General features: G+C 25.1%; 1 protein-coding gene across 4 annotated transcripts; it reads left to right on the top strand.

Annotated features, from left to right (window-relative positions):
- LOC129969125 (zinc finger and SCAN domain-containing protein 29-like) lies at positions 1 to 17,226 on the top strand. 4 transcript variants are annotated; one of them, XM_056083543.1, is made up of 3 exons: positions 1 to 724; positions 11,634 to 11,738; positions 16,794 to 17,226. In XM_056083543.1, exons 1-3 carry the CDS (start codon positions 130 to 132, stop codon positions 17,081 to 17,083), a joined length of 990 nt encoding a protein of 329 aa, XP_055939518.1. In that variant the 5' UTR covers positions 1 to 129; the 3' UTR covers positions 17,084 to 17,226. The 4 variants fall into 4 exon arrangements, 3 of the variants coding, with proteins under 3 accessions (XP_055939518.1, XP_055939517.1, XP_055939520.1); XM_056083542.1 differs by lacking the exons at positions 11,634 to 11,738; positions 16,794 to 17,226 and adding exons at positions 2,380 to 2,562; positions 3,361 to 4,528; XM_056083545.1 differs by lacking the exon at positions 1 to 724 and adding an exon at positions 10,352 to 11,195.
- Positions 17,227 to 17,729: the final 503 nt, after the last annotated feature.

The raw sequence follows: 17,729 nt of genomic DNA on the forward strand, positions 1-17,729 counted from the left end.
CAAACAAGTAAACAAAACAGAGACAGTGACAGAAAATGGATGTGATATTAAAATATTTACACTTAAACATTTATTAAACGTTTGAATTTCTATGTGATGATATACCAGAGTAAAAAATAATAATCTAAGATGTCTGTTGATCGAGGATTCACATGGATGGACGATGAAACTTTAGCACTGATTGAAATATTTTCGAAAGAAGATATACAATATGAACTTAATTGTTTGAAAAGAAATATTGGGGTGTATGGAAGAATAGCCAGTGAATTAGCTGAAGTTGGATACAGACGTACAGCTTACCAGTGTCGGGAAAAAATAAAAAGACTTCGAAAAGAGTACCATTCATCAAAACATTGCATTGAAAACAATATTACACCTAAGAAACCAATGAAATACTTCGACCTGGTTGATAAAATATTTGATCGAGATTCATCCTCACAAATTAATAATGTCGATTTAAATCCATTAAGTTCTGATCATGAAGAGGAGTTACATTTAACTTTTAATCATGAGCAAGAATCTGATGCATCTAATAGTTGTGCCACTATTGAATTCGCAGCTTCTCAACTACCGGGAACATCACGATCAACAAAAGCTACTGGAGACACTGATTCAGCTATTTTGTGTAAAAATAAGCAAAAAGATGCATCGACTGAAAATCGTAATGATTGTGAAAACGTTTCTGTTTTAAATAGTGCCCACTTATATGATTTATCTGATAAAGGTAAGTTTGAATATTTAAAATTTTACAAAATTGATTTCAGAGATTGCATTTTGTTTTGTGAAATATATGCAGAAAACTATATAAAGTCGTAGAAAGATGGTAATAAAAATTGTTTTAATTCTGAACAAGTAAGCAGTCTTTTTCACTTTTGAAGCAGATGACTCATATTTGTTTATACATTTTCTTATTATTTTGCCAGTAAAAAAATCTTCATGTTTAAACTTTTTATTATATATCAGAAAGTAAGCTTTATTCTCTATGAAATCTATGAGCTGAAAATTTTTGTAATGATCAAAATAATTGGTCCCTTAGATGAATTATAATTCTGATAATCTGGAAGCACCTAATTAAAGGTCATTAAAAAGTTGTCTGTTAATATTGTTTTTTCTAAAAAATCATATATTTTTCTTTTCCACCAAAAAAAGTTAGATTTAAGAATTTTGTCACGAAAATGAAATTTAGCAGTGATGTATTTTAATTCATACTAAGATTATAATGTATTCCTAATGAGATAAATAAAATTTGACAAGTATGGTAATGATACTTCTGTAATTTATTTGCTGTATAGAGGTAATGTATTATGTCAAGATAATAATAGATTTAAAATATTTTTATTATTTGTTTGTATACTCCTGAATAGATAAATAATTCTTAATATACTCATTGTTTATGATTTTATCATAGAATGTTTTTCATTTGATAGAGTAAGGAAACAATATTTAAACATTTTTACTTATTTTTTCTCTAATCCATTTTGGGACTACAAAATTATTCTGTGATTATTTTTTTAAACTACTTTTAAGGACACATAATAATTTTAATTATGAATATAGCAAGAATGATGTAACATTCACTTTATGTCTTTGGGTTTATGATATCTATATTGTTTGGAATGCATGGCCTTAATTTTCAGTGTTTGTTTGCTGCTCATAATTTCTTATCAATTATAGTTATTTAAAAATCTTCAGCAGAGAAATTTTACATAATAGTGAGATTCTCTAAATTTGTATTTTCTAATTTGAATTTAGTTTCTATTTTAAATCATAAAAGTATTTCCATCACTCCATTGTTTCCACTCACCTCACATGAGATGAACTGGAGATATTTTCACTCTTTTTACAACATATGCCTTACTGACTCAAATTTAATCAAAATTATTCCACATTTTTTTGTTCAATAGATAATATGAGCAAAATGTATCATTTTAACATGATCAGCTGAAATTTTTTTGAAAATCACAAGAACTAATGCTGCAGGTAGTATTTCTATAAGGATAATAAAAATGATAACTGTTTATTATTTTTAAAATTTTCTTTTATTTATTGAATTTCTATACAATTTATTTTTTAAAGTAAAATGATGCTATGGGTAGTATTTCTGTAAGGATAATTAAAAAAAGATAATTGTTTATTATTTTTAACTTTTTTTTATTAATAGAATTTCTATACAATTTATTTGTAAAAGTAAAATGATGTTTGTTATTAGAAAACATCTTTCTTAATAATATTTCTATTGTAGAAATTACATGATAGGGAGCAAGTTATGATAATAAGAATGAGAAAAATTAATACTAAATAAATTTCAAATATTTTATGTTATTCCATTTTTGCAATTAAGTATCAGTATTATCGTTTTTCTATAAAACTCTATTGCAGACTCTCCATTAGATGAAAATGAGTCACCATGGGTTCCAAATGTAGTTCTTATTGAAAATGATTCTGAAAGTATTGGATTAGATAACAATATTGATGAATCTAAAGACAATAATGCTGTATTTAGTGAAGAAGATCAATTGCAAGATTTCCATGATGTTTCACAAAGTGAAACTATTTTTAAAGGTTTGAATGCATTATTATAAAATTTTGTAAACATATATATCTTACTTGTACAATATATAATTAAAGTTATGTTCATAAGCAACAAAATCTTCTAATATCTGTCTATTTACTTATTTATTAAAAAAAGTGTTTGTCATTATTAATGTTAAATTCTATTAATTATTTTTAATTTTTTTAGAGGTGTGATGTTTGTTTATGTTAGCTTTTTTGGTTTGAAAAGGAGTTTTGTTTAATTAATTATTTTTTAATTTTTTAAGGGTAGAATGTTTTTTAAGCTTTTTTGGGGGCGGGGCTTGAAAAGAGGCTGCAAATGGTAACTTTTTTATAAAATTTTGCTTTAAATATATTTTTATGTTTGTTGTCAACATTATAGACAATTTAAAATAAAATAGGTTATTGGAATAAAATTTATATTTTTCTTTATATAAGTATGTTTTATTTTACTAAAACAACATTTTTGTTTATTTTTATAATTTTCTGTTTTATAATTTCTGGATACACAAGTTTTAACGAATTTTAAGACTAAGCAAAAACAACAAATTTTGTGGAGAAATTTAATTAATTGCATAATTGCAAATTATTAATTTAATGAAGTTTTAAAAAATTATATAAAAGTTCCTAATATAATTCAATTATTTAATACTGTGATAGAAAATTGCTAGAATAATAAAAATTTCAAATTTTCATTAAAGAAAGTCGAATTATATAGTAAAACCATAATGTATTTATATGATATATTGACAGTATTGTATTGGGTAATAAATTTGAAAATAAAATGATTATTTTCTTTTCAATCAGATTCTGAAGAACCTCCAAAGAAAAAGAGAAAGACTGGGTCAAGCAAACAATGGCTAAAAAAGATGCTAGATGATGTTACTGAAACATTTTTAAACTATCAAGGAACTTCTGAATCTCGTTTTATAGAAAGAATAACTCATTTTGAACAAGAAAGAATAAAAAGAGATGAGAGTATGCAAAAACTGTGGCTGGAATTTGAAGAACGTCGTCGAAAAGATGAGCAAGAACATGAACTGAAAATGCTTTCCCTTTTTGGTCAATTTGTTAAGCAAATTAATAATCCTGAAGTTAAAGATTCAACATAGCTGATTCTAAGTCCCTTTGACATTGTTCATTTCTTATACATATTTGTATTGCAATGTTATATATATTTGTACTGCAGTGTTATCAAATATAGCTTTTGCATTATCAAATTAAAATCCACCATGTAATCTTTTTCTTTCTTTCGGCTACAAATAATAGAATAGAATTAAACAGGTGAATAGGGGGAAAAAATGGATAATTTCATGACAAATAGTTTGACTAAATAGCAAAACCACTAGTACTTTAGTTTATTAGGTGTCAAAATGTATTACTTGTATTGCAGCCTTACATGACAAAATTTGCTATCTCTTATTAGTATTATTGTGAAAGTCTGTCCTCTTCTTACTTCTGCATATTTTCAGCTTCTATATTGACAGAAAAGAGATATTTTATCCAAAAATGCATACATAGTAATAGCTGTAATCTAACAAAAAAAATCTTTATTCCTTTTAATAATATATCTATATATATATTTCTTTACAAATATGTGATGCTAATAGTTTCTTATTGTTTTGTTAACAATTTCATTTTCCCCCATTTAAGCTGTTAAATACATCAATAAAAATGCTTTAAAAGTCTTTCTTTTATGTTAATTAGATAGCTTAACATTACATCTTAAGCATAAGGTCATTTTAAATTTTTTTTAATAAGTTATGCTTAAATTATATTGCATTTCACAGTAGCAGGTAGATTTAATAGGGAACTAAGACTTATACACACTTCAGTTGTGTTTATAGAAATGGATGCTGTAAATAATATTTATACCCAGTTAAAATTTTCTTAAATTATTCTATTTTCTAAAAAGTTAAAAAAATGACCCTATTGTTCATTTTTACCAGATTATTCTTTTGTTATTTTATTAATACTGTAAACCTTTTCATTCTGTAAAAAATTTCATTTTTTTATTTAAAAATTTTACATGTTTTTCTACAGAAAATGATTTTTTTTTCATTGATTTCTACTTTCCTATTTACCCTCTCTCTTTCCTTGTATATTTAAATAAATAATATTAAAAACATGTATTTCGAAAGCATCCAAATATTTTTTTTTCCTTCAAAATCTGTATGAACAAATTATATATTATTTTATAAATATGTTTAGATTTTGTCTTCGAAAAATTGTAATCAGACTTGCATTTTCCTATATTGGTAGGTCATGCCCAATTATGTTTAATTTCAGTTCTTAGTAAAATATTTATATCATTTTTTTAATCATGGGACATGATTAATTATTCAAAGATAGTTATGTTATACTTTATTTAGCAAATGTTGGGTATATATCATTTGACATATATTCATTATGCATTATTGAAAAAAATAAATAAATGGTGATATTAACAGAAATTTAATTGCTTATAACTGGGGTTATCAGTACGTACATGGATAATGTATATATATGATAAAACACTGAAGCAATGAATTTCAATTTCTGTTTTAACAAGCCATATGTTTGATTTAATGCAAATGATATAATAGCAAACAAATTTCATGTAATATCGATAAATAACCATTTTTATATCAAATTTACTAAATTCAGATATTAAGACAAACAAATTTCTTTAAAAGAATTCATTATTATGTTAAATATACATTTTTCTAGTGTATAATTTATATATCAATTGTATATCACTACGCAAGCTTCTTATTTTCAAAAGAAAACTTTTTATTACTTTAAAAATGATTTTTTATATATTTTGTTTTATAAATTTATTGTGGTATAAAAGATAATAAATATTATGTATTTTAATAACTTAATTTAATTACTTTCAAATTTTTCATTTGATTGTGTTTAACCTTTTGCTTATGGGAGATACAACTGTTATACCTGAAATATTTTTACTTTTGCTTATGGGCCGTTACAGTTGTTAACCAGTGATAAGTTAGAATTTCCTTCCTTTCACTAAATTTTCCAGTGTACTCTAATTTCCCCATAAAATTATTTCCATCTTGTGTCGTACCCTATAGGGTAAATAAATTTCCCAGGACAGAAATTTGAAATTACCGTTGTTGCTCATGAATTTTGTAAGCCATGTTTTGGCAATTTTTTTTCATAAAATAAGTCATCTTAAAAATGTATGGAATGAATAAGCTTAATTTCATTCATGAATTATATTAGATTAAATGGAGTTGCTTTTTTTTTTTTCATAATTTTGTAATATTACAATTCCTGTATTAATAATATAAATCTTTAATAGGGAATGCTAATTTATGTGGAGAATTCATGCCTATTAAGGCTTTATGATGATGTTTTCAGAAAAAAAGAACTGAAAAACTTTTCAGAAATAAAGCTATTTTTCATCGTAATCTGGTCACAATTATAATATTGCATTCAAAAGTTGTAATTTATAAACAGATTACCGATTATGCCTACTTATATATATATGCAAACATGTAAGTGATAATTGCAACAATCCTTATATATTAAATTCTAAGCAAACCTGTCCAATTTTATTTTATTCAATTATACTTTTAAAATTTGAGAATTATTTGCATTTTAGAAAAATTTTGATGATAAAATATATTTTTTAAAAATTTAGGTACCAATTATGTTACATTCTAAGTGTATTTTTCAAAAAAAATGATGCATGTTATAAATAATGGGAATTCACATAAAAAAATTAAAGTTTCAGTGTGCATACTAAGCATTAAAAATTTAATAAGAATTGCTATTTAGGCGTTTTGCGGTAAAAAATAAATAAATAAAACCACCAAAGTTCTGAATTACATTAAGAAAAAAATATAACTGATTTTGTGTGCAGTATATTAATATTAAAATATTCAATTATACTTTTAGTCTATGGAATAGAAGAACATTGTAGCCTGTATAATATACAAGGAAAGAAAATACCATTTTTAAACAGAAAATACAAGCCACTAGAGTCTTAAAATATTATACATAAATTGCTACCATGTTTATAAAAAAGTTGGTATGTAGAAATATAAAAATAAAATGTTCACATTGCAATTTTCAAGCTTTCAAAGAACTAAATTCATTGTCTCAGCATTAATTTTGACATTTAGTAAATTTCAATTATTTTCCATATTCCAAAAAAAACTCTTGTGAAATTTTCTTTTCACATTATCTCTATAAATAATGATTATTAAATTGGTGAAGTTTTCTTATATGCCAAACAGCTATTGAACTTGGATAAGACGAACCGAGACTACATCTAAGACAAAAACAAAACCGCAAAAGAGCAACTTGCTTAGTGCAGTTGAAAAAGATAACCTATTAACGCTATAGCTGGGTGAAATCGAAGAGTAATTTTCAACAAACACGGTTAAAAGAAAGGAAAGTTGAGAGTTTGTAGTTAGATAAATTTTTCAGAATTTGGTTCCCAAAAGCTAAAGGTTAATATCCTAATTTAAATAAAATTCATAAAACAAAATTAATAATTTTGTTTCAATTGCTTTTACTCTCTCAATAATTTAATTTTACTGATTGCTCGCAGGAGGTCATCATGACTAAAACAAAAATATAATCACCAGTTTAACTAAAAAATTAATACATTGTGTAATTATTTTCAATCCTTCAATATTGATATTTTTCTTTGATTGGGATATTAAACTTGCTGATTTTAATTATATTACATATTTTCACTTCATATTTATCAGATCCATCTTTAATTTCAGATCAAATTTTGAATTTATTTATCATAGAAATATATTTATAGTTATTCAAAATTATTGATTAATTATGTGAAAACTTTAATGCATTGTTTTTTATTATTGTTTTGTGAATCTCAGACATTTCCACCTAACAGTTATATAAGCTCTGTAACAAATGGAAATACATGTTAGAATATTAATTTCTAGAGCTAAAATTTTGAGGCTAGAAATATATTTTTATAGTTTATTAGTTTTTTAGAGTTAATAATATTGCTTCTGTGGTATTAATATGAATAATTTTTTAGCATGATGTATGATTTTGTTATAAATAATATATGATTTTGTTATAAATCACAAATTGCACTCAAGATATATAGCAGACACATCTATTCAGACGTGTTTGTTATATATCTAGGATTCTTAAACATTGAACTACTATCCTGATAGGGGTTGTGCCAGGAAAATAAATGGCATTAAAAATTATTATAGGATAGTTTTTGATTTTATTTAATAAGTGGAAGCAATTAAGAAAATGTTTTGTAGTTTAAAGATCTCAGTAAAATGTTATCCATAGTTTTTAATGGAATTTTCTATTTCCCAATAATCATTGGTTCCTTTTTTAATAATTTCACCTTGAGGTTGTAGCATATTTTTTCTGATGTAAATGGAATCAAGAAATTTTTTCTTCAAAGATTTATGAAGGTAAAAGTTAAAAAAAAATGTTATGTAGCATATTAAAAATATCTATATACATATATATTGTGAAGGGCAGTGAAATGAAATTAAAACATAATTTTTTAAGTTTCTTTCAAATATATTAAGTACCTTAAGTATTAAGAGAAATTAATTAGTTTTTATATTATTTGTTTGAATGATTTTTTTATGAATTTGTTACATTGTGCTGTATGCATTTTTTTTTCTTTTTTCTGAGACCCTAAAAGTGTAAGTCTCATTTCTAAGGAGATAGAGCTTATTATTTGTTTTAAACTGTCACAATTTTTTTTTTTATTTAAAGGTGCCAAATGTTTATTTTATTAGTTAACCTGTTGTGTTTTGTTGTTATTTTACTAAATTTAGTCATATTTGAAAATGTGATTTCCTATATTTGTCTTTATTTTAATTACTGAAAAGTCAACTTTTTTTTTTTTTTTTTAATTACAAAGATTTTTGTCTACATTTATATATGTGATACATCATTGAAAACTAAAAGCAGTTGTATCATGATAAAAACAGTGTAGTCATGATAAATTCATAATGTGGTGTTTTTAACCCTTTTAATCTAAGATAAATAAATTTGGTACTTTTACAGAGTTGTAGATTATTTAAATCTTGTCATCTAAAATGACAATATCTCTTCATTTTAGAAACTCGCAAATCTATCACTACATTATTGAATAAATATCATTATAATTTAACTTGTTCTTTTCTTTTTTCTATTTGTGTTGAAGAAGGATGGCTGTGTATGCAATTAAAACTTATACTTTAAATAAAGCAGTTGATGATTTGATAGACTTGACCATAAAAAGTAGATCAAATTAATGATAAATGTTAAGCAAAATTCCTTCATGAATTCTTCATTTTATATCTGATGCATAAATCAAAAGTTAACAACTCACAAAATATATGGTATTTTATAAAATTGAAAGAAAGTTATTATATTTTAATATTATATAGTTCTGTTTGACTGAATAATTAATTAGAAACAAACGAAATTTTAATTGTTTAAAGAAAATTCAACAATCTTCATTACTAAACAAGAGTTAAACTACAGAAGTTAGTTTTTGATGTTTCAGGCATTATGTTTGAAGATAAAGGAAATTATATGCCATGAGTTTTAAAAGAATGAACTAACAATATAATAATTAATTTTTTTTAGTTAAAGAGATTCAAGTAAAGGAATTTCAGAAAAAAAAATAATTAATCATATTTTACTTATTATGTAATGGATGTATTTTTATGGTGATATCTTATTTATAGATTTATTTTTAGAATATTTTACATATTGATCATACCAAAGACATGTTTCTGGTATAGTTAAATAACTTTATTTTCTGCTGTTTCAAAATAATAATGATAAATAAATAAAAAGGTGATTAATGCATGAGTATTCATTTTTGTAGTATATATTTCCAGATTTTGGAAGCATATTGCACTTAATAGCCTAAATTATTTTAATTACTGCCTTATAAGTAAAAATATTATTTTTATTCAGATATTTCTCTGCATTTTTAAAGGAAGAATTTCACTTTTAATCATATAATGAGATATAATGTGTTCCATTCTTTGAAAAAAAAAAAGTCTCTATAATAGTGGATTGTATTGTAAATAATACTTTGTATTTTAAAAAAATGTACATTTTGTTTCGAAATGCTGTTTCTCTTTGATAAGCTTAAACTTTTTCTAATAACATTGTAAAAATATACATAAAAATAAAATTAAATATTTTTGAAAATCAGTGTGTATTATTCTCTTGTTTGTGTAAGTGTGCAATCATTTATGATGGTAAATTATTCCATTTTTATTCTGAAATACAAAACTCATGTAAGTTATTTTCTATGGCTTTTAATAAAATTAGAATGTGAAGTTAAAACTGAATGATAAAACTTAAAATAGATGGCTAGTATGTCTCTTAAATTTTCAAAAGATGAATGCATAAAAAAAAATGCTTTATAGCAACAACTAGCAAGCTTTTTCCATAAGCTTACTAATTGTTGTAACAGATATTTTACCTAAAAAAATCTGTTTTTATACATTAAAATGAATATCTTATGGTTCAAAATAAATTATTATTTTAATTTGCCCTTTTTAATTATGACCATAGAAGTAAGATATACCTAGATTTATGGTGAAGTGTTTAAATTAAAAAGATATAGGTAGTTACTTTTAAGAATAATTATTATATATTAATCAAAACTGTTTCATAAAATCATTTTTTTCTGAAACTGGATATTTTTTTATTCATTCAAAAGAAATAATTTCAGAGATGAGGGACTTTTATAGATGTTAAAGATTCTTTACTCTGTTAAAATTTCATCGGCATAAAGGAGCAAGGAGGAGATGCGATCTCGGCCAAAACACGTACATTATTACGTTCACTGGGGCTGGGTTCGCTCTGCTGTGCGACTGCGTCTGGCACCTGCTTGCTCGAAATCGGATTCGCCCGTGATTCCGGACGCCAATCGATACGAGACCCGGATGAAGTTGAATGTAATGTTGTTGAAACCGGATCGAGCTCTTTTTGAAAGGGCTCAGTCTGGTTTCAAATGCTGTTGGCAAAGTTCCGTTTTTTATAAACTATGCACAGGAGTTATTTTTAATGGATATGTGAAAAAATATTCTAGAATAACATCTGCTTTAACAATTTCAATCCTCTTTTTCTCTTCAATAACTTGTTTTTTGTTTCAACCATATGAAAAGTTAGATAAAAAATGTGTGCACCTATTACTGCAGATCGTGGTTTTACATGGTCTGATGATGAAACTGCCCTTCTATTGCAATTATGGGGTGCGAACGATGCACAGTCGGAATTGATAGGAAATAAAAGAAATTTTATTGTATATGAAAAAATATCAGAAACTATGAATAATATGGGTTTTCTAAGAACGGCTTCTCAGTGTCGAGAAAAGATCAAGAGAATGAAACGAGAATATACATTAGTGAAACAGCAAATGAAACAAGCAAATGGGCCTAAAAAGAATATGAGATTTTTCGAACAATTCGAAAAAATTTTGCTTGAAAAGCAAAGCAGAAATGAAAACAATTCCTCCCTTAAATTTTCTTCAGGTGGTAGTGGATTAGAATCGGAAGCAGACGAAACAGAAGTTTCAAAAAAAGCTAATTGTGCTATTCGAAATGAACACAAATTGAAAAAATTAGCGCCCAAAAATCCACAACTGAAAAGAGTGCATGAAATCGTTGAAAGAGGTGAGTTTAGTATTTTATGTAGAATCCAACTATATTCAAGCTTTCCTGAAATTTCATTTTAATTGCTTTCATCTTTATTAAAAGGAAAAAAATCTCTATCGACATTTATAATAATTTCTGTTTCCAATGGTTGAAATCGCCAAGACTGACGTATTCGCCAAATTGATTATTTTCTTCATTCTTTTTCTGGTGAATGCAACCTTTCTGTGTCGCCAAATCAAATCAGCTGTTTATTTAAGTTGGAAGTGTTTCGTGAAAAGTTATTATTTAAAACTAAATTTTGCTGTAATTCATTTTTAAATTTGATTTCCAGTTTGTTATTATAGAAATAAGTATAAATTTTCAAATGCTAATTTTTATCCACTCAAATTGTATTAAATTTCACATATTTTGAGGGTTTGTAATTTTAAAAAAATAATTTTAATATTTTTTTTATAGAAGATACTGGGAATCCATGGACACCTGATGTTGTGCTTGTTGAACAGGATGCACCTACAGCATTATTTGAAAATCAAAGTTCTGCATCAACTAGTTCTATGAATGGTAAGTTTAATAAGATTTATGAGGGATGGGTTAAGAATTCTTTATACTGCAATATTATTATTGTGGCAATATAATTTTGTTAGTTACAGATAAAATATTTATTTATTTAAAAAATTAAATTGATAAAAATTTAAATCTGTTTTTAAATATGTAACAATTAAAAAAATATTTAAAATGTTTTTCTTAAGTATATCAAAAATAAGGTAAAATAAATAGTGAAACTATTTTATTTCTCTTTTCATAATTAACAAATGATTCTTATAATCTGATAATTTTTAGTAGTATTGAATTTAAAAGTTAAAGATTTTTATTATAAAATTTATATCTTTTAGTATTTTTTTCAGAATTATTATATATATCAATTAATGTTTTTTATTGAAATAGCATGCTTTATCTTGATTTCAGAAAGATTGTTTGTAATAAAAGGCTCATTTTTTTATTGCATAAAATTATTTTGCATTGCTTAAAAATTAGTAAAGAATATATTTTTGAATTGCATTGAATTTCGATTAATATGACTATATTTTTTATAAGTATCAACTTTTATAAATTTAATTGTAGACATAAATTGTGATTATATTTAAGAAATTTTATATTTCTGTGACTTAAAATCTCTCTGTGCATTTTATAAGTTAAAAAAAAAAAACTATTTTTGAGTTTTGAAACTTATTAAACTTTTTGTTATATATTGTTAAATCAACTTGAATGCATACTTGAATATAGGTTATTTATCATTAATAGAGTACCTTAACATTCCAAAATTCTGCTTAGCAGAGAACTATAATTTTATTATAAACATATTTTTTGAATGTATATGAAATAAAGAACATCTTATGAGGCCAGTAATGCAACCTGACCTTTTCAAGTTCTATTTTGGTACTGAAATTAAAGAAATGATTCATCATTAAAACCATATGTAGTATTATAGTGTAAACAGTAGACTTAAAATAAAAAAATCAGTGCATTTTCTTGAAGATCTTTTCTAAGAAACCTTTTTAGAAAGTCATTCAAGGTATTAAAATATAACCATACTTACCTCTTTTGGTGGTTCTAAATTAGAAACTGCAAAATTAATTCTTTTCTCTTGTCTTAAAATATATCTTCAAAATTAAGACAATTGTGACAAACAAGTATATATATGCAAATGATATCAAAGTGGAATTTTATATTATAATACTTAATTTTTTTTTGTGAATCTACTGATTATTATAGGCATAAAATATTTTTATTTTATAAAATTTCTTAAGTCAATATGTTTAACTAACTTTGTATTTTAATATTGATGGCTACAGTGGTGGCCAAAATTGTGGACACTTTTGAAAATTTTTATATCTTCTTACTTTGTATGCTTATAGAAAATGTAACATTTCAGAAAATACAAACTCTTACATACCATTTTAAAGACAATTTAGTGCTGATTTCAATAATAATAAAAAAAAAAAAAATCAAATATTTGCAATGTAAAAAAAGTTGAGTGGCAATAATTATCGAGATACGTTAGTTGTTGATGACTGCATTGAGTTATCAGTATTTAGTAGGGTACCTTTATTTTTTATTACAGCTACATACTGATGTTTTATTGAGCTGATGAGAGTTTTTAGCTCTTCTTCCATTATTGCATGATGTCAGGAAACAATGATAGCCTCAATTAATTCACTTGTATTTGATGAACGCTTCATATGTACAAGAGTTTTCAAATGGTTCCATAAGTTCTCAATAATTTTGAGATCAAGACTATTTCCTCACCCTGATAACAATTCAATGCTCTTTGTACTAAACCACTCTTGATATTTTTACTGTTTGGAAAGGAGCTGAATCCTGCTGAAAAATAAATGATGTGTTGTTGGGAAATAAATCACTGATGGAAGGTGTAAGTTTTGGCTCTAAAATAGTGTCAATGTATTTTCTTGCATGTAATGTCCCATCGATAACATGAAGAAGACCAATATCATCTGCTGATATGCATGACCAAATCCATAACATTAACTAAGTTCTTCATAGTTGTCTGAATGCAGTCAGGATGTTCCTCTTCACCTATTCTGTGATTTCTCTATTTTCGCCATCACTACCGAATAACAATATGTTTGTTTCATCACTCTGTATAATTTGTGACCACTGATCATCTGTCCAATTAATGCGTTCCTTTGCCCACTGTAATCTTTTTATACATCGCTGTAAATTGAGGAAATGATTTTTTTGGTCAATTCTACCTCTTAGTTCAACATCTAATAATCTTCTCCTGATTGTTCTTGAACTGACATAAATACCAGCATCATTCAATTGATTTCTGATGGCCGCTGATGACATTCTTCTGTCTTGGAGACATAGTCTATTTATTTTTCTGTTATCAACAGATGTGGTGCACCTTTTTCAGCCATTTCTTGCTTTGTTTTTTATTGAATTTGTCTCCTGGTATCATAAACCATTTTCAGACTCCAGATGTAGTCACTGAAGCACCCACGTGTCTTGCAATTTCAGCATAGGAAAGAACACATTCATGTAACATAGTAATCTTAGTTGTTGTTGTTTCTTATGGCACTTGCCATAAATAAGCCCGCTGTTACGAAGACAGCGATTTTAAGTTGGTGGGGAGCGTCTCTTAGTTCTCTTTTTAGGTGCCCAATATATTCTTTTATTTGATGTCATTGGTCCTTTACTAAATATTAGATATATTTACAAAAATTCCAACTATATATTTAACAAAACTTTTAACTTACAATTTAGTTACATAAAAAACAGTCTTCCTTCTACAGATAAATGCACAATAATGACTTGCTCCAACTTTAAACATGTCAGCTTCTGCTAGCACTCAGTAACATTTGATTGGTTCCCAGAACAAGAACAGTGATTTGTCAGGAAAGTTAGAAATTATAATCCACTTCATCACTGTGTTTGGTTTTCAGATTAAAGTAAGACTAACTTTTTTTTCTTGTATTGCTAATATTTAAATTCTGCTTTTTTGTATTGAAATTAGCATTAAATTCTCTTTAAAATGATATGTAAGAGTTTGTATGTTGTGAAATGTAACATTTTCTATAAGCATACAAAGTTAGAAAACATAATGATTTTCAAAAGTGTCCACAATTTTGGCCACCACTATATCCGCTAATTGTTCATCCAGTAATTATTTTTATCAAGTCTTATTCTTTAAGTGAATGTTTTATTTGTTAGTATAAATATAAATGAACATCTAATTTAAAAAGCCAATGATTTTAAATAACAACTATTACTAACTTCCATTTATGGCTACTAGCTGATTGACTAGGAATATTAGTTAGATTTAATTTCTATGAAGACTTTTCTGCATAACTCGATTTTCTTGGCTCTTCCTACAAACATCAAATTATAATAAATTTTTAAGCCTCATTGTTTACCTTTTTTTTATTATTATGTTCCTAATCTGCTATAATATAGTTGTGACATGATGCCATATATATATGCTAAGATTGCTTTCCACTTTATCTAATATCTATTTACACATTTTCTAATGCAGTGTTTCCATATTCTTATATTCACAACTTGATGTACAAATTCTCTTTTACTTCCCAAAGTACTGCACAGATTTTAATGAAATTGTATATGTATATAGATTAATATAATGCAAAAAGAAATACTACACAATAGGTGTGATCCTTTCCCATGGTTATTTTTTAGATGTTATCTGTGCGAAAAGTGCAAAGCATATGTGTGAGCTGGAACCAAAAATTAAATAATGGATTAACAGGAAGAATGACATTTTTTAACTATACTGTTTTCACAATGTGAATTTATGTTGGAATTTAGGTAGTTTACGAGTCTTTGTAGAAGGCATTTCCATCATCTCAATTTTTAGGTTCTGAGAAGATGAATATGATTTGTAATTGCTCTCCCCAAATATGTTACATGAGATTAAGGTTAAATGAATTAATTCCAACTATAAAACATGATACATTTTATTTTTATTATATGAGAATATTTAAAAGCATGCTAAGTTAATAGTAATAAAAAAAAAGAAACTAGTATAATCTTTCTGTTAAGTGTGATCTTTCTACTAAGACATTATGTAATATTACATACAAAGGATTTTACTTATGGATTTTACATAATGTTTGAAGAAATAAAAAAAAAATAATAATATTCATTCCAATATTACCAAAATATATGAAAAAATAAGTCGAATCTTCAATCATTTGCTTTAAATTCACAAATGATTATTTATATTGACAATACAAGCAGTGTTAATTTCATTATAATAATTAAAAACATTGTTGCAATTTATATTTATAAAAATATTTAATAAATTTTCTAAAATTAAGAAAAAAGATTAGACAATAATTAAATGAAGAAGAATTGTTTAAAAAAATAAAAAACTAAGATTTGAAGAGGAAAAAAAAAAAAAAAAATGTTGAATTTTATAGATATGATTTTTTTCCTGTTATAGTTTGGAAAAGTTATTGCCAAGATTGCTTGATTTTTAATTAATCAAAATTTTAATTACATTATGAAAAAAATTATTTATGCTTTACAGAGTACATTTATGCCATATTTAATCACTCTGGGTCAAATGATCTCATTTAAAACACCAACACATATACTTCGACTAAAAAAAATTATTCTAGCATATTTAGAAATGAAGTATTCTTATAAATACTGTAACAAAATATCTCATTATATATATATTTTTTATTTATAAAGTTAATAATTTAGCATGTAATATCAAATCATTTTGTAATACTATGAATTTTCTCCTCTATAAAGAAAACTATATCTATTGTTTTATTCATTGATTGCGCTATTTCTGACTTTCATAACACAGAGAATTAACTGTGCTTGTTCTTTGATAAAACTTGGATAATTTATTTATTTATTTAGCCATGAAAATGGTCATTCTGTCAAATAGTTTAATTTTAGTGAATATAGAAATTTTATATTCAAGTGGTGTTTCTTCTGTTTATAATTTAACTTTATAAAGATATATTATTTTTACCTTTAGTAAGTATTTAAAAAATAATTAAAGCTTATTGATTTTTGTTAATTAAATTACTGGTCTCTCATTATTTTTGTTTTATTATATAGAAAATTTGACTGGGCGAAAGAAAAGAAAATTATCTTCACAAATGACTGTTTTCAAATATATGATGGACTCAATGACTTTAAAATTCATGAAGTATCAGACTGACTTTGATAAAAAAATTTTAAATAAGATTGAAGAACTTGAAAATGAAAGATCTGCAATGGATGAAAGAATACAAAAAATGTGGATGGATTTTGAAGAAAAACGAAGAGTTGATGAAAAAGAACATGAACTTAAAATTATGACTACTTTTCAAGACATTATTAATGGTATGAAAGTTAATGAAGAATGAGTTTGCTTTTTGCAGGAAAATATATTTGCTCTCCTAAAACCAAAGTTTTCTTTATTTTATACATTTGTAAAAAAATTATTTGTACAGATAAAAATTATTGAAAAGATTCTTTAATTATGTAATAAATTATTTTTTCTATTGCCTTTTCAGTATTTTTTAAGAATTATAACAAGACGCATCATTTTATTTATTTATACAAAAATAAATATATAAAAACAATTTTTCTTTCCCACTGCTTTAAGAGTATGATGGTTTGTTATTTAAAATAGGATAAGTATTTAACAAAGCTAACCAGTTAGTTCACCAATTTTATTTGTTGCAAATTTTTCCAATAAATCACTTATGTATAATGGCTTCTTCAACTAAATATTTTAATTTTTGAATTTTGGTAGATATATTAAACATACTATATGGCTTTATACAGTTATGCTCATTGTATTATGCACTTACTTCATTCCATTTAAGATGTAAACTTTAATTTTAAGAAGGAATTGAATCAATTTCAACTAATCTAATATTATGCTTGCTGAATCAAAGCATGCTCATCAAAAATATAAGAAAGTAAATAAAAAAAAATCTTTGCATTGAGGTTTTAATATAGTACAGAATATATTTCATGATTTGTGTAATATATCAGAGGATTATT

This window comes from Argiope bruennichi, chromosome 5 (assembly GCF_947563725.1).
Source record: "Argiope bruennichi chromosome 5, qqArgBrue1.1, whole genome shotgun sequence".
NCBI lineage: Eukaryota > Metazoa > Arthropoda > Arachnida > Araneae > Araneidae > Argiope > Argiope bruennichi.

Excerpts from the sequence above, each read along its gene's own strand:
- LOC129969125 (XM_056083542.1), top strand. The coding sequence starts at position 130 with ATGTCTGTTGATCGAGGATTCACATGGATGGACGATGAAACTTTAGCA. Across the intron at positions 725-2,379 it reads ATATGATTTATCTGATAAAG|ACTCTCCATTAGATGAAAAT; the intron begins GTAAGTTTGAAT and ends ACTCTATTGCAG. Across the intron at positions 2,563-3,360 it reads AAGTGAAACTATTTTTAAAG|ATTCTGAAGAACCTCCAAAG; the intron begins GTTTGAATGCAT and ends CTTTTCAATCAG.